This window comes from Misgurnus anguillicaudatus, chromosome 22 (genome assembly GCF_027580225.2).
Source record: "Misgurnus anguillicaudatus chromosome 22, ASM2758022v2, whole genome shotgun sequence".
Taxonomy (NCBI): Eukaryota; Metazoa; Chordata; class Actinopteri; order Cypriniformes; family Cobitidae; genus Misgurnus; species Misgurnus anguillicaudatus.
Window position 1 is genome coordinate 4,142,689 of NC_073358.2, and position 18,917 is coordinate 4,161,605.

General features: G+C 34.9%; 1 protein-coding gene across 3 annotated transcripts in view; it reads left to right on the plus strand.

Moving 5' to 3' along the window:
• ap2b1 (adaptor related protein complex 2 subunit beta 1) overlaps positions 1-18,512 on the plus strand; it is a 56,432-nt gene extending 37,920 nt beyond the window's left edge. For all 3 annotated transcript variants that reach the window (XM_073861048.1, XM_073861049.1, XM_073861050.1), the window contains 2 exons: positions 9,418-9,572; positions 17,203-18,512. In XM_073861048.1, the coding sequence (XP_073717149.1) occupies positions 9,418-9,572; positions 17,203-17,277 (230 nt within the window). In that variant the 3' untranslated portion in view covers positions 17,278-18,512. The remainder of the gene's footprint in view (positions 1-9,417; positions 9,573-17,202) is intronic.
• The last annotated feature ends 405 nt before the right edge of the window (positions 18,513-18,917 follow it).

Sequence of the window (18,917 nt, forward strand, 5' to 3'; positions counted from 1 at the left end):
AAGTGATTTTCTTTTTTATTTATTAGTTAGAATATGTATAACTTACTTCTTTAACTCTGGGACCATGTACCGGGTCCAGAATTATTTATTATTACTTAATATAAATCTTCCTTTAATTTGTAATGGTCTGTCATGGACCCAGTACCACATATGAGATACTGTTTGAAAGCTTAGACTCTCTACTTTCTGCAGATATGCATCACTTTGACATATCTTTTACTGTAAGAAAGTTATTTACAATTAATTTACACTATCACCCCCCCCCCATATTTTTTAATATAATTTAATATTCACATATTTCATATTTTTCAAGTATGACAAACATGGGCAAGTCTTATTATTCCTGAGAGTGAGAGCTTTCATTTGATATGTTACATCGTTAGTTTTGTCCTATTATCATCACCTACCTAACAATCGTTGAATGAATAATGATGTAAAAAATTGACTTTTGTAAACGTATGTGAAACTTGAGCGTGAACTGCCTCAGATAGCACAGATAGCCACAAATGATACACCATCTTTTCTCTTAGGTCCTACTCTAAAAAATGAGTCCATTCACAGCATTTTCTTTGGTTGTGTGCATAATTAATCTCTTGCTATTTGTTATATGTCCAAAACAAAAAATTAATATTTATATGAAAAATGTATTTTCACACCCTTCAGTAAAATAAGAATAACTTTTCGACATGCTAAAGAGTTCATTCTTTTTTTGTCTGCAGTCTGCTAGAGCAGTGATTCCCAACCGGGGGTACGCGTACCCCAGGGGGTACGTGACGAGTTTCCAGGGGGTACGCGAAAAGATTTACATTTTGCTTTGATCTCATTTACTTTTAATAAAAATGTCGCAATAGCGATGTCCAACTCAAGAACGATCTGACTATTTTTAATGAACCTGAATAGTTTCTAAAGACACAAAGTTTATTAACTATAATTAATGTTTAAATAATGTTATAATATTCATTCCTGCTGCCGTTGCATTTTCAAATTATGCAAAAAAAAAAAACGTTTGCATTGTTTTTGGCTAACATATTTTGTCCCGTATGATGTCTTTTGTATTTATAGAGAATGCCTTAACACATTTTGTTTCTCTTTATATTTGAACGGAATAATTTAACTTATTTGCACACTTTAATTATCAGTGACTTAAATTGAGATTTTAGTAAATTTAGGGCATTTACTAAAAAGGACGTGAGGGCTCAATTCCAAATAAGCGCCGGAGTTGAAAATTTGCGTGTGATTTACTACAAAGGCGCAAATAAAATACACGGGCACAATAATGACATAAGCACATTTCTCTAATGACCACTGCAATCTACTACGAGCAGCGCAAATTAGTAACGTTACAGGGTCGCAAATAAGTGACCTCGGCAGCCAGGACATCGCAATGAAAATGCGGACTGCGGAGTGGGAAATTCCAGCTATGTAAAAGTACACTATGAACCGGAGGACGAAAGATGAAGGGTAAAATAAGTTTTGAAATACCTGATTTTACTTCTCCTCGTGTCTTCTCCTCCTCTTTTCTCCAGCAAATTAAACATAGCATGGCTTGGCAAACTATATATTTATTTTAAAGTATGTTCCTCTGGCAAAATGTAATACTCTCCTCGCATTAATGTTAATGTAGGAAAACTTCCACAAAAGCATATGCAATAAGGTCGCAAAAATTTTTCAGAGCTAAATATCTATTGCGAGTGTTTAGTAAGTTCAGTCGTTATTTATCGCCAAAATGATGGTTTGCGCAAGCTGTTAGTAAATCTGGCCTTTAAAGGGGTCATATGATGAATTTTTTAAATTTGTAAAATAAGTCTTTGGCGTTTCCAGAGTCCATATGTGAAGTTTTATCTCAAAACACCCTACAGATAATTAATTATAGCATGTCAAAATTGCCATTTTGTAAGCCTGAGCAAAATGTGCCGTTTTTGGGTGTGTCTTTTAAAATGCAAATGAGCTGATAAAATGCAAACACTGATCGCAATGGTAGTGGTTTGTTGAAATAAACATGCTTCATCAGTTAGTGCTTTTTATTTTATGTTTAAAATTAATTAATTAATTAATTAAAATTACTAATGATTTGTCTTTAAAACACAACTTTGGTTTAGTTTCGATGAAGGGGTACTTGAGCCTTACTGATAGGGCTGTGGGGGTACTTAGGGCTAAAAAGGTTGGGAACCACTGTGCTAGAGCACACAGAACCAGAGTTATACACTATCAAAGACAGTGTTTACAACATAAAAAAAAGAAAATTTGGTGTTTCATCATATGAAAAACACCCTAAATAACAATATTTGTCATAAACAGCAGCCTTTTATGTAACTTCAAAGGGTTTTCCGCAAAATTATATAAAGATATTGCATTTATTCCACTGTATGTGGTTATGGGAGCACTTCAAATATTTTTAGGCGGAAATTAAATACAAAAAGTGTACTATTCCTCCCTTCAGTTGGAGTAGAATAACTTTCGCATAGATAATGATAGAGAAAAAAATCCTCTTTCCTCTGTAAGCTGTCAATAGCTGGAATCAAACAAAACTGTATGCAGGTTTCGTTACCATTCAGGGCCAGAGTTATACACTTTTAAATACAGACTTTAGAAAAAAAAACATCAAAAAGCGCCTATTTATTTTTGTGTTTATTAGAGGACTGACATCACATACAACCATGTTTAGCACTTTCAACAGTGTTTTATGAAATTTCAAAGGCTTTCCTGTAAAATGATACCAAACTTTTGTATGTACATCTCTGCATGTGGGTATGGGAAGCTTTTGAACTTGGTTAGGCCAAATCCAGGCGAAAATCCCCAAAATAGCCTCAGAGTGTAAGAAGTTTGTTTTAACTTATTAAAAAATGAATAGTCGTTTAAAACGTACTGATTAGTCGTTGAAATAATCAATGATTAATCAGTCTAATAATCAATAGATTAGTCGATTATCAAAATAATTGTTTGTTGCAGCCCTAGAGTGGGAGAACTTAAAAAGCTTGTTTTACTGGACTGTGATAGCTCTCAGAAGACACATTATGGTACCTGCCCCTGAATAATTTAAAATCTTGATACTATTTTGAAAAACCTGGGAATGTCAAGGAATTTAAGAATGTTAAGAATTGTGGCATCAAGTTAATAAATCCTTGAAAAAGTTTGAATGGAGAAGTCATGGACATTTCTGTATTTGAAGAGTTTCGTTGCAAAACGAAATCCATTTTTTAAAATTTTTGTCAAAACATGTTTATTATTATGTTATCATGTTATTATTTTGTTTTATTGTGCTACTTAGCTGTATTTTTTAAGTTATGAAGGTTTAAATCAAAACAAACCAACTGCAGTTGCATTGAAAAGAATTGGAATGCAGAACCAAAAAACGCGATTTCTGAACAATTAACAAAACGGTGGTTATCTCGTTTTGCAACGAAACTCTTCATTTAATAATTCCTTTATAGTGAAACACTTTTTGACACATGATTTTTTTTTTGAGGGAGGCTTTTGTACCTTTATTTGGACAGGATAGTGCAGAGTAGACAGGAAAGTATTGGGTGGAGATAGTGGAGCGAGATCGGCAAAGGACCTTAGAGACGGGAATCGAACTTGTGCTATACTGTATTTCGCATGCTAACCACAGGGCCATAAATTATTTTACAAATCTTTGACAATAATCATGAACTCAAAAGTCATGGAAACATATTGGTCTACTGATATAGGAACCCTGCTGTTATAAAAACAGTTTTGATCAATTTATGGTATTATAGTGCCCTAAATATGATTCAGTTTTTAACACAAAATTGTGCTTCATCATAAAATTGAATGAAAATGTTGCACTGCATTTTACCATATTGAATGCATAACACATTAGGTATTAATATTATATTTGTTATATTAGGCACCTCAGTATTAAAATTAGGCTTTTTTACAAAATAAGTATTAAAAATATTGTTGAATACCCATAAAATTGAAATTTAAGCTGAAAAGATGGTTGACAATAAATAAACATATGCTATTTTGTAGGTCTGTATAATCGGTGTCTGTTTGCAATGTAAAAATGCGGTGGAACACAGAGTGCTTTGTGCACAGACTGAACTGGTTTATTTCAAATCATTGCATTTGTATTCATCGACCTGGTGGAAATTGGAGCGTACAGCGGCAGACCGTAGGGATAGGGGGGTAGGAAGGGTTGCAGGATTTTGTTCGTGCACATAAAGCTATTGCATGCTGGTCATCACATCCATAAAAACATCCATCTTTAAGTAAGTTCAGTTTCAAATGAGCATGTAGATATTTTTCGAGTGCTATTGTGAGATTCTGATTGGCATACATGACACGACTTGAATAACAACACTTATAAAAAGTGAATATAATTGAAAATTCCCAGTGTCCATTTCTATTATTTATAAATTACAGAATGCTTTTCCATAATATCGAGAAGTGTAAAGGTTTTATTTATAATTCCACAGATTTATTCATAATCAGGATGCAGGAACGATGCTTGGAGCTTATTCTGGCAATATTGGGAGCAGTAGGTTGAAAAACTCAAGATCGATTTTTAATGACGAATAATTTAACCGCCTAATTCTGCAGAAAATAAACATCACTAATTAGTTTTCAGCATCAATGTTTTACAGCTTATTGCATCGGCTTACAAACCTCATTAACTTGCATATTAATGCTTTTTGTATAACACGTAAAACAATCAAACTATAGCAATGCACCACCAACCGAGCAGAACACCCCTGACAACCACACACATCATCAATCTTGGATTATTGTATTACACGGACAAACCCGAAAAATGTCACGAGAGTCCCCTATTATCATGAACCTTTTTGTGTTAGTACTGCATATTTAAAGGCAGACTCGCATGATTGACAGCAGTAGTTTGCACACCCACTGTGAACTGAAGCTCTTTAGCCAGTCGAGCACAGCGCGCTCCACATGAGGGTGACACCAGCTGCCATCGCCTGATTCTTTGGCTTATATAACCAATGACTGTCCTTCTACCTGTATATTTTCTATCTTCTTCATTAACGTTCATGGCTTTTTATTTTCCAAGTCTATCGTCTCTCTTCAAGCACTTCATTGTGTCCTTTTACTTAGTGTTTATTTGAAATTATTTGCACCCATCCTCTTATTTGTATGCTTGCCAGAGATTTCATCATTTTCTCGTTTTCTGCTCTCTGACGCTTCCAGATTTCAGTGATACGGTTGGGACTGTCTGACTCCAGACCGGCATCATCCAGGGTCAAGGCTTTCATAGAAATGATGTATAACAGGTTTTAGGACATTTAGGTACATGCAGTAATTTGTCATAGTAGCGTAGTGCCCTAGAATAGAAAACCACGGTGAGCTGTGTGTTGTTTCCTATTTAAAGATGGTATTGTTTTTATTGATTGCAAGATTTAGGATCGTATTTTTAAAAGTTGACAAAAGTATTGTTAAAAAAATGTGCCACCGATAGTTTTCCCTTTAAGCCTTTCACTAAGTAGAAAACAGTTGGTTTGTTGGTGTATCTTGATGCATTAACACTTGGTTTTCCTGGATTTTGATGCAGGGTTATTGTGTACCCCTTGAAATTTGTATTCTGGAACATTTTTGCCTTTATAAAGGCATATTTTATCTAACCATAAAAACAATTGGGGCGGTCAGGTCTTATCCTAGTCCTAGACTAAGTGGTGTTTGGAGCATTTGCGTTTTAAAAAGGCATTTTAAAATAAAAACGATTTTCGGCTGTACTGGCATTTCAGAAACAATATTTGTCCACACTATGATTATAAACACATGAAACATGACAATTCACACGCACTGGGCATGCCCATAAAATAACTTATTACTCTCTAATAATAGCTTACCTCTTGCACATGTATGCTTTAATGCAGTGAGCAATTTTTCACGCTTTTATGTTAATAATAGTTCATTGTTCATATTGGTGATCAGTGTTGGGGAAAGTTACTTTTAAAAGTAATGCATTACAATATTAAGTTACTCCCCCAAAAAGTAACTTATTGCGTTAGTTACTTTTCATCGAAATTAATACTTGCATTACTTTTAAGTTACTTTTGCGTTACTTTTTCTTACTTGGCAGAGGCTTGATCTCTTTCAGGTCTTGCAGGTGTTTTTTTATGATTGAGAAGTTCTGCATTAAGAAATTGCATATTTCCATCGCAAAAATGACGAGCTCTGGCCTGCCATCTCAGTTCCCGCTCAGGCGCGCATGGGTGATTCTCACGAAACTTGGTTTTAAAAATGTCAAGCATGAAAATGTAAAAATTGCTTAAATTTACTTTTTTTCCCACCAGACATTGAAAAACAAAGTCTGGAGTAAATGGGAACATTAATTTAAAAACTTTTACTTATCATTTAACACTTTTTGTAACATAATTTTAAAAATTAGTCCTAAAAAATCTCATTACCGCAACAGTCAGAAAACATCAACACTGACATATGTTCAAAATGACATGACAAACCTAAAAGAACATAATTTGGAGATTCTGCACATCCATTTAAAATCAAAGTATTATGCTTCTATTAATTAAATTAACATTTAATAAGCATCTGTTGCGGTAATGATAATCAAAATGTCGTGTAAGCATTCTGACAAGACAATATTTCAAATTAACTGTAAAAAAAAATGATCTTACCTGGTAGCCATCTTGAAGTAACTGGTCCATGTGCTTGGTCACTCAAAATCAAACTTTATTAAAATTCTGTATGTGTGCTTAAACTGTTCTCAAAAAGTGTTGCGGAGGATGAGAACATCAGGCATGGACACATCATTTTCCTAATTTTTCTTCATTATTATTATATAAATATTTTTTCTGTCATCTAAAGTAGTCTAGCAAAATATCCATTTTTTTTTTTTTTATATTTTTGTGTTAATTTGATTCAATTACAACATAACGCATGTTCAAACACAGCCGGACACATTGCGGGAATGAGAATTTCAGCAGAAAATGAGATAAAATTTCCAATTATAAATTCTTATGTTGAAATCACACATTGTGCAAGGTAGAACACAGTATTGTGTTAATTCTGATGCTTTTTAATGTTACTATATTACACATTTTAAAGCTAAAATCATTAGTGCCGTGGTGTTTCAATGGTTTCGTGATAATCACCCGCATGCATATAGTGCGTGATTCGACGTGAATACATTTAGTTTAATTCAGTACATATTTTTTCAATCAAATTAATCAAATTTCTTTTTTATAAAAGTAACTCAAATATTAATGTGTACATTTATAAAGCAATGCGTTACTTTACTCGTTACTTCAGAAAAATAATATTATTACGTAATGCACATTACTTGTAATGCGTTACCCCCATCCCTCACACTTCTGACACAGACATGACAAAAAGTGCAGCTGGCTATAATAAAAGCCTGGCCCGCACACGTCTTCCACTCGCAACACAGAAATTGCAAAAAGCGTGATCGGCTAAAGTATAAAAAATTTATATGACGTTGATTTTTGAAAGTCATACACTCGCCACAATCAAATGTGCTGCTACATCATGCTCTGAATGGGCATGCAAATTGAATTTCTGTTTTTCGAAAAGCAAGTGATATACTCGATAATATGATTTTGCGCATCGTTAAATAACAACGACGTTATCGCAAAAGGAAATACGGCATGTTTTGGCAATTTTTCAAGGCTTTGCGAAGCATATTGCAGTGCACTGCAAAAATGACTTTCTTACTTAGTATTTTTGTTTTGTTTTCAGTACAAATATCTAAAAATTCTTAAATCAAGAGTTTTTTTCTTGATGAGCAAAATGACCTAATAAAATAAGTCTGGTTTTTAAACAAAATGTATCAAATTTAAGTGAATTTGTGGATAAAAAAAAAAAAAAAAAAATCTGCCAATTGGGTAAGCAAATTTTTATTGATTTTTTTTCTTGAATTAAGTGTTTAAGAAAAAAGTTTTCATTTTTTGCTTACCCCATTTGCAGATCTTTTTGCTAGTTTAAAGAACAAATTGACTTAAATTAGATATTTTTGACTAAAAACTAGACTTATTTTCTTTGGTAATTTTGTTCACCAGGAAAATGCATCTTGATTTAAGAATTTTTAGATATTTGTACTAAAACAAAACAAAAATACTAAGTAAGAAAGTCATTTTTGCAGTGCACTGCAATATGCTGAGTAAGAAAGTCCGTTTTTGCGGTGTGGTTTGTATTTGTTGCACATCAATGAGATGCACGTTGTTCCTTTTAATGTTCTTATTTATTTATATTCATAAAACTTATCAACCAAAACATTGATTCAAATTTAAAAACAAATGATATGAAATGAAATTCGTTTTAAAAAGCAAACAAACCTTAATAAGTAGTGGAAAAATTATGCCTGACCCACTCTATTTCTCCATTTTGTCATATTGTCAATCCATTACAACACCCTATATATGATGTTTAAAATTATGTCTGTATATCGTAATAAGCTAATTAAATTGAAACAAAACATAAACAACATTACAATAATATTCAAACACAACAATACTCAAACATAAATATAAAGCTGATGTTTTCTCTATTACCATCCATGTTAAAAACTATTTGATATAGCGTTTATAATAGTTGGTTGCACTATGTTTACTATTTTGGGCAAAACTTCCATTGCTAACCTCCATTTAACTGAATAAAATGATTTTTATTTGAAAATGATCACGTTAAAATCTCAGTTGTTGTGTGTCAGTGCTTCACATTGCCACCTAGCCGCCTGGAGTGCATACTACATCGAATATCTCACACTTTTGTGTCACCATATGCACGCAGATTTCCCCCCAAAACGTTTGTTTAAACAGGGAATAAAAAGTGATAATGCAACATCACTTTTGCGTTTTCACTTCAGATCGTTTCCATGTAAACGTAGCCTAAAAAGTAAACATCTTAATGTAAACGTGGCCTAAAATGCATGTTTGAACTAAAGCTAAATTTAAAAACATTTCAACATATATCAGTGCCCATGCTTTGTTTCAAGATGCACACAAGTAATGTTTTATTGCAAGGTATGTTTATAAAAACGACTTTAATGTACTTATTTAATTAAGGCCTAGTCCTGAATTAATCTAAAACCTGTCCGGAAAACTTTAATTGTTGGTACTAATAAAAAACAACACTAAAATATCAAGGTAATTGTAAATAAAGCATAAGATATGATTATAAAATAGTCACTTTACTAGAATACCTATGTGACCCTGGACCACAAAAGCAAAAATCTTGAAATTGAGATTTATACATCATCTGAAAGTTAAATAAATACGCTTGTTGGGATAGGACGATATTTGGCCGAGATGCAACTATTTGAAAATTAACTAAAGACAAAAAGTGATCATCCAACCATTTCTTGAGATTTTGTTAAATTGATTTATAAGTAGAGTTTGGCGAGAGGTTTCTGTGAAATATCTTGATGATTAAACCATGTGTCTTCGTTATTGGCAGATACGGTGTCGGGCAAACTGCAAAACAACAACGTCTACACCATCGCCAAGAGGAACGTGGAAGGCCAGGACATGCTGTACCAGTCGCTCAAACTCACCAACGGGATCTGGATCCTCGCTGAACTCCGCATACAGCCTGGCAATCCTAATTACACGGTAATCCCTCAAAGCGCACACATTCAGCAGTTTTGTATTCAAATAAAGTCTGACTCGAGAGACGCTTGCCAATTTGACGCAAAAAGACAACAAATCTTGTCCCCTGACAAACAGAAAGCTGTTGACATTGTCAAGAGACCATATTGTGACAGAATACAAAAATCTAGTTCTTCTTTCGACACACACCACACCAATCATTGTAATGTAATTCAGTGGTCTCGGCCGTCACAGAGCTCTGGAGATCAATCTCGTATAGCCTGATAAATGACAATGCTTTCTGCTTGAGTTCTCCAACACATGAAATAACCAGAAAACATGCTGAAAATAAGCTTGTCGCACTACACCATTATTGATTCTTGGTTTTTGGCTCTTTACCCCCAGTGCCGTTATATTTAATCAAAGACTCTTTTGATTTCATCTGGAGTAGGTATTAATATATACCTTTCGCTTAGCTTGATTGTAGTAATAGTGTAGTCATGGTTTTCCAAGGAATTCTGACTAAATGAATAGCTTTAATGCACTGCAAGTTGCTTTAGATTTAAGTGTATTTATGTAGTGGAACATATGTCAAACTGGACCACAAAACTAGTCATAATGATTTATTTTTTAAAGGGGACAGAGAATGAAAACCCATTTTTACCTTGTCTTTGTTGAATAATGGTAGTCTACCCACATTCACAAACATATAAAAAGTGCTAAACATGCTAAACATCTCAGTTTCATAGAAATTCCTCTTTTAGAAATGTCAGCCAGAAAACAGCCTAATCTGAAAAACTGATGCTTATGACATCACAGGCATCTAACTGCCCATCTACTTTAAAATAATTGGCTAAATTTTTTGAGTGGCAGCAAAGTCAGCCAATCAGTAATGAGATTGCAAGTTAAGCCAGTAGGGGGAGCCAAATAGGTGCAAAACCACCTGTTTAAAATCCCCCACCCTAATAGAGCTATCTGAGAGAGTTTTTAGGAAGCTTCTAAGGCATTACAGACCCAAACAAAATGTTTTTTGTCTACATGTCACATCACAGAACAAGGATAAATACTTCGTTCAACCATTCTATGTCACCTTTAAATAAATATGCTTGGTTAGGATAGGACAATGTTTGGCCGAGATACAACTATTTGAAAATCTGGAATCCGAGGGTGCAAAAAATCTAAATATTGGAAAAAAATCCAATACATTTGCCCAAATGAAGTTCTTAGCAACACATATTACTAATGATAAGAATGCTTAATATATATCTGTAAAACATTTACAAACTATCTTCATGGAAGATGATCTTTACTTAATATCCTAATTATTTTTTTGCATAAAAAATCAATACCTTTGACCAATATAATGTGTTTTTGGCTATTGCTACAAATATACCCGTGTGACTTAAGACGTGGTCACATATAAGCATAATTTTATAAGCATTATTTAAAGGAATAGTCTACTCATTTTCAATATTAAAATATGTTATTACCTTAACTAAGAACTGTTGATACATCCCTCTATCATCTGTGTGCGTGCACGGAAGCGCTGGAGCGCGCTGCGACGCTTCGATAGCATTTAGCTTAGCCCCATTCATTCAATGGTACCATTTAGAGATAAAGTTAGAAGTGACCAAACACATCAACGTTTTTCCTATTTAAGACGAGTAGTTATACGAGCAAGTTTGGTGGTACATAAATGGTACCATTGAATGAATGGGGCTAAGCTAAATGCTATCGAAGCGTCGCAGCGCGCTCCAGCGCTTCCGTGCACGCACACAGATGATAGAGGGATGTATCAACAATTCTTAGTTAAGGTAATAACATATTTTAATATTGAAAATGAGTAGACTATTCCTTTAAGATGCTATAAGCAGAACTAAATAAATGGCAGTACTCCCAGCAGTGCTTTTTGTTTTCAGAAGCACATGTTTAAAACTTAACTAAAAACTAAAATAACCTTAAAATAAAGTTTTTTTTGTTACTTTTTTAGGTGTATTAAAGCTCCACTGTGTACTTTTTTAGTTAATTCTTAGCAATAACCCATGTTTTCTTTCAAAAGTATGTGCTCATTCATGCGTAATTACTTCCACCCTACTAATCAAAGTATTCTCGTAAGTGTAGAATCTGCTATTTAAAATACATACCGTCGAATCGCTCTCTGGCTGAATCCATGTTGTGCCTCCATCTTTGAAATACATTCGCCGACGAGGGACATTCCTGAAATTCAAGCTCCGTCTTTCGCGCTTTCAGAGTCACTCACGCTGGCCGCTAGCTGAAGCCTCCGGAGGTTGCATGTGTAGGCGGTATACGTTATCAAGACAGTCTTATTTCAGAATATTAACAATTATAAAGCTGACAATTATTCTTAGTTAATTGTAAATTGATGTAATATGCTAATGACTTGTGAATGTAATGCTCAGTTCATTTAAAGGAATAGTCCATTTTCTTAAAAGAAAAATCCAGATAATTTACTTACCACCATGTCATCCAAAATGTTGATGTCTTTCTTTGTTCAGTCGAGAAGAAATTATGTGTTTTGAAGAAAACATTGCAGAATTTTTCTAATTTTAATGGACTTTAATAGAACCCAACATTTAATACTTAACTCAACACTTAACAGTTTTTTCAACGGAGTTTCAAAGGACTATAAACAATCCCAAACGAGGCATAAGGGTCTTATCTAGCGAAACGATTGTCATTTTTGACAATAAAAAAAACAAATATACACTTTTAAAGCACAACTTCTCGTCGTGTAGATCCGGTCGTGATGCGCCAGCTGACCCCACTACGTCACCGCAATACGTCATGACGTCAAGAGGTCACAGAGGACGAACGCGAAACTCCGCCCCAGTGTTTACAAGCGTCTAGAAAGAGGACCGTTCCTACGTTGTTGTATGTCAACTGATACTAATTAATGTCTTTGTGGCAGTTTATTGTTTAAAATGGTCCGCAAATGTGCGTTTTATATATGTAACACGTGACCTCCCTACGTCACTACGCATTTACGTTAGGTCGCGCTGGACCGGACCTTGACGAAAAGTTGTGGTTTAAAAGTATATTATTTTTATTTTTCTTGTCAAAAATGACAATCGTTTTGCTAGATAAGACCCTTATGCCTCGTTTGGGATCATTTATAGTCCTTTGAAACTCCGTTGAAAAAAACTGTTAAGTGTTGAGTTAAGTATTAAATGTTGGGTTCTATTAAAGTCCATTAAAATTAGAAAAATTCTGCAATGTTTTCTTCAAAAAACATAATTTCTTCTGGACTGAACAAAGAAAGACATCAACATTTTGGATGACATGGTGGTGAGTAAATTATCTGGATTTTTCTTTTAAGAAAATGGAATATTCCTTTAAATAAACCAGGCTTGATGACGTATGCAGCATGCGACCTGCGTAGACTGAATCTTTCGGATTTTACAACAGCCGCACGCCGAGATAAACCTGTGATCTAATGCTTTGATTGGAAAGCCTGTTGAAGACATATTTTCGAGGACATTAAAACAAGTCGCCAAGGAAGCGAAACGGGGATTTAAAACAACAACGCGACAGGAAAAACATCAAGACCAAAGTCAATATTGGAGTTAGTTTTCCAAGATGGGGCTCATGAAGTTACCTTTCTATCTTCTCCACAGGTAATTCAGCATATTCGTTTACATCTATACAGTCTATGTTGTAAACTTAAAGTTTTATAGTTCTTTGGCTAACTATAGCATGGTTATGCAGTTAGTGTAAACACGCATGTGGTTTAATGTGTTGGAACAGCCACACGCCGTCTCTCTGCCCATTTATGTAATCTGAGGTACTGAGATAAATGTTTTCATCTTTTCTGACCTCTAGCACAAACACACGGTGGCAGCCCTATTTTTAGCCTTTCATTGATAAAACGCTGCTGATCTGCGCGTCTTTCATTTGACAAGCCTGTGAAAGTTGAGCGATCTTATTTCACCAATATCAGAGATTAAAGCTCTTATATACACTGACATGTAACATGTTTACTTAAAACATAAGCATTGACATAATATTAGTTTGCGTCCATTTAAACCCGTCATTACTCCCGCTCATGATTAAATGACAGGAGAGGGACTCGTCCACAGACCATCTCCTCCGTAATCTGGACAGAAGTGGTCGAAAATGGACAAAAAGAGACGGATTTAAACACCAAGTGTAAACGTAATGTGTCTCTCTCGTCCACTTGTGATCCGATCGATGAAAACACATCTAAATACCAAGTGTAACAGCCCCTGGGATATTTTTCCTCGCGTGGATGAAAAAGGAGTGTCTAAGCTACGTTTATGGTTGCTTTTTGTATGTGATTTTAAGCGGAGATATCATGACAATCAGACTTTTTACATGTTTAACATACATCTGTGTGCTTTGACGGATCACAGGCAAAGTACATTGCAAATTGTTCATTGTTTTCATTGCTTTTGCTTTGTAGCTACTGGAAGCCATGTTAACCTTGGCATGACAGGGCCACCGTACTAGTTAAAATGCGTTCCAAATGGGGGGGGGCTAGAAAGTAATATTCAGTTGGTTGTCATATAGAATTTTACCGCTAGATGGGAGTAGATCCTACACAGTGGAGCTTTAATGTTTTATATTAAATATATGAAGAGTTTGGTACCAAAACGCGATAAATGCCATTTAAAAAAAGAGTTACCGCCAAAATCAGTATTGTATCAGGGTAGTATTAAAAAAGGAAATTCTTCATTTTACGCAAAATCCGATGTCCTATATCTGCCGTGTTATTCTGTCATCTTTTCTCCATATTTTTTCCCAAAACGATATAAACGGCAGTTCTTCAGAATGCAATACATTTTCTCAACCAATCACAGCGCACCATTCCACGCATTGTAAACAACAATGGCGGCGCTTTGAATACACACGGAATCCTAGTTTTCCTACTTTGTACTTCCTGATCAACAAACAAACAAAAACGAAATAGTAATTTTGATGGCATTGATAAACCTGTGGTGGTTTTCTGTGACGGGGAAGAAACGCAAGCCATCAAAATCGAATAATTTGCATGAGAGGCACTCGGGCGAAAGGAAACATTCTGGCTGTTGCTTGTTCTCACGTGACAGCATCAAGCTTCTGTCATGCTAACATATTGACCCCAGAGGATCCTATGAAAAACTTTACATTATTTTACGCAAAGTCAACGAAAATTGAGCAGGACCAAAACATTTTACAGCTGATCGCTGTCAAAAAGTTTAGCAACGACGTCCCAAGAATGACAGCAGCAATGCCAGTGTTCTTAATATGAGTGTTTTGATTAATCCCATTAATGTTTTTTTTTTTTTATCGGTGTATACCACTAGTCAACTAAATGAATATAACATGGCAAAGATGAATGCACATTTATATATTGATTTAATAGATTTATAGCATTTTGAGAGAAAAAAATCATTTCACAGAAAAAATAATCAGTTTTTATAATAAATCGTTGAAAATAAAATTATGGATTTGAATTTTTGTTTTTATAACCTAAAGATGCTATGTGAAAGTTTGTAACAGAAAATAGTGGTTTTCATCTTTTACTTTCTTGGTATAGAAAACAAATTTTTACCCAAATTAGTCAAAATGGAACTCTTGATATGGATATCAATGTGAATGCTTTAAACATTTGAAATATTGTGAAAAAATGGCTTTTTGAACAAAATTTAAAAAATGTAGTATAAAAATGTTAAGCCCTTTATATATTAAGACATATTGAATATTATTTTAAGAACATAATAAAAGTATCATTCTAGATATATCATCTTTGCTTGTGCATGTATAGAGACAGAGCGCAGCGCAGCAGTGTATTGCAAGAGGCTGCCTCCTTGTCATTTTTGGCTTATAACAAAAAACTGAATAATGCCTAAAAGCTGCTGTGTGACAATATGTACAGCTAACAAGCCAAAGAACCCAGAAATACGTTTTTATAAGCTGTCGAGCCGTAAAACCCAGTCTTTAAGGAGAATAAAGTGGATCGCCGACTACGTTTCCCCCTAGTGGACGCAGTTTTACTAATAGGAGTACTATGAAAAGTTGCCTGTTTCCATTTCTGTGTCTTTAAACGCTCGTTTTTTAAAGTCGACAGCTTATAAAAACGTATTTTTAATTTTTTTTTTGTTAGATGTACACCTTGTCACAGAGCAGCTTTTAGGTATTATTCTGTTTTTAAGTTTAATCTGTAAATAAGTTTTTATAAGCTATCAACCCCAAAAAACGAGCGTTTAAAGACACAAAAATGGATACAGGCAACTTTTCATAGTACTCCTATTAGTAGAACTGGGTCCACCAGGGGGAAATGTAGTCGGCGATCCACTTTATTCTCCTTAAAGACTGGGTTTTACGGCTCGACAGCTTATAAAAACTTCTTTCTGGGTTCTTTGGCTTGTTAGCTGTACACGTTGTCACACAGCAGCTTTTAGGCATTATTCAGTTTTTTGTTATAAGCCAGAAATGACAAGGAGGCGGCTTCTCGCAATACAAAGTCAATGGAGACGGTTGGATTGCTTCCCCCCCCCGGTGGGCGTGGTTTTCAAATTTGCATAACTGCGCTCTGTCTCTATACTACTAATAACACAGTAATGTACTATAAGTTTCAGTTTGATGGATAAATCATGAGGCTGCTAAATGAATCTATTGATACGCAATGGACCCCTGTTGTTTATTCTGAAGGCATCTGTTTAAATGGAGCTTGCCTGATTGCCTGTGGCTGCCTGAGGTCAGGTTGCTTTACTCTGGTCAGGAAACACTACCTGATCCCACACAATTGATTTTTAATGAGGCTTCAGCCCTCAATATTCTAGCAGCAGCTGCCTCTGATCTCAACAGATGATAACTTGAATCCTTCGAGTCAGAAAAGTTTGACCTAATAACACAGCGCATCTGACTGCCAAGAGCAAAGACCTCTGGAAATGCATTCTTTTGGTAGAGCTAACCGATACAAGTCATTATTCACATTTATATTGTGGATTGTGTTCTGGTTTTTCATTGCAAGTTGGTTTTTGCACCATTTTCCCGTTATTTGCCAGTGTATATGAGAGGACAGGAAAATTACAGGTGCCTATCATTTTAAAGGTGACATAGAATGATTGAACGGGGTATTTATCCTTGTTCTGTGATGTGACATGTAGACAAAAAAGTTTTTGTTTGGGTCTGTAATGCATTAGAAGCTTCCTAAAAACCTCTCTCAGATAGCTCTATTATGGTGGAGGATTTCAAACAAGTGGTTTTGCACCTATTTGGCTGCCCCTAATGGCTAACTTGCAATCTCATTACTGATTGGCTGACTTTGCTGCCACTCAAAATTTATAGCCAATTATTTTAAAGTGAAGGGGCAGTTAGATGCCTGTGATGTCATAAGCATCAGTTTTTCAGATTGGGCTGTTTTCTGGCTGACATTTCTAAAAGAGGAATTTCTATGAGACTGAGATGTTTAGCATGTTTTGCACTTTTTGTATGTTTGTGAATGTGGGTAGACTACCATTATTCAACAAAGACAAGGTAAAAATGGTTTTTCGTTCTTTGTCCCCTTTAATTATTGTTCTTAAAGTACACATTTTTACTTCTCCACTTTCTTTGTATGATCAATACAAGGACTCTTTTGGCTTTTTTTGTTCATGTTACAAATGATGTGCACTTTCTTTGTCTTTTTCAGCTCTCTCTGAAATGCAGGGCTCCAGAAGTCTCTCAGTATGTGTTCCAGATGTACGATGCCGTTCTGAAGAGCTAGGCGTCTCCGGTCTGCTCCGTACCCAAATGTCCCTTCCTGCCAGGCACCACCATTTTTTGGCACAGAATCCAGCTGTAGTTTTCCAAGTCTCTTCTTCTTATTTTCAGTTTTACTTTATGTCCCCACAATGAGAGAATCAATTACATGTCCTGTACTAGCCAAATGTCTTGATGTTGTTGATAAAGTGTTAAAGGAAATATGGTTCCTGGGTGATTATATATTTCATTGGCATCGTCTGTTCCACATCGTATGTAACTATTACGGTAAAAGAAAGGTTTATGAGTTATATCAGATCTATAAGCCATCAGGGTGAATGAAAACGTAGGGAAGCAGGTGTTTAAACATAAGAGCACTTCCGGAAATGTGATGTTGGTGTACTTTTTATTTAATATATTGTCCTAACCAATCAAATGCCACTGTATCAATAATAGTTGACATCTGTTTTGCATTCTAGCATTGCTTTCGTTGTTTCATGCAAGTGTTAAACAATGTGATATTCATTTGCCAATTAGTTATGCATGCTTTGACCACATGAACAGAACATTCCTTGTAATGTTTATGTAACTTGTTCAGCTTAACCAATTGAACGAACATGCTTGACACTCCATCTATGTCTTACATTGTTTTAAACCGTATGAATCAACTTAATGTGATAAAAAGACCCTGTCCATCTTATAAAAGTGGGTCATTCGATATTCATTCCCTGAATCCACGTGATTGTGCTTGTGAAAGTGAGTAGATTTTTTTTACCAGAGGTATTGTGCCGTAATGTTGTTATGTTATGGTCAATATTACAAACATTACCAAGATTAGTATACAGAATAATGTAGATCAGTCTCAATGCTACTTAGTACTTAATACACTAATACGGGGCTGCTGCAAACCTCAACAAAATTCGGACCAATCCCTTTGAGCTGTCCAGTACAGCATTTCAGCTTGATTTATATGATAAAGTCATTAGTCTTTATGGTGGTGGTGACTAAATGTGAACTTTTATGTTGCCATAGATGCTAATGTGCCTGTAAACCTGCATGTAAGCAGCGTCCAATAAACATTTGCCATTAATGTGTACGAAGCAGAAATATTAACCCTCTTAAAAATGTAACTTTTATATGTAAGTGTGAAATTTGGCTTTAATTGTTGTTTATGTTGCTGTAATGTAATCACAGTACTTCTAAAGTCTGACTGGCATACAAACTGGAAAAAAATATAATAAAAATTATCCTCCAGCTTAACTATGGAACTGTATGAAATTCAAAATAAAATTGGCTTTCCTAACATGAAAATGCCACACGCACACACACACTTTAATGCATTTGAAGTGATTACAGTGCACTCTGTTTACTCGGGATTCGAACCCTCAACCTGTATGCTCTTAACACTACAAGAACGCACTATTATCCTCCATAAGTTTTACTATACACTAGTGATTTAAAGGGGTCATATTATGAGATATTTTTTAAGATGTAAAGTACATTTTTGCTGTCCCCGGAGTGTGTATGTGGAGTTTTGGCTCAGGGTACCATGTGGATGGTTTATTATAGCATGTTAAAATTGCAAATTTGTAGGCCTGAGCAAAAGTGTGCCGTTTTTGGGTGTTTCGTTTGGAATGCAAATGAGCTGATGAAGTGCAGACACTG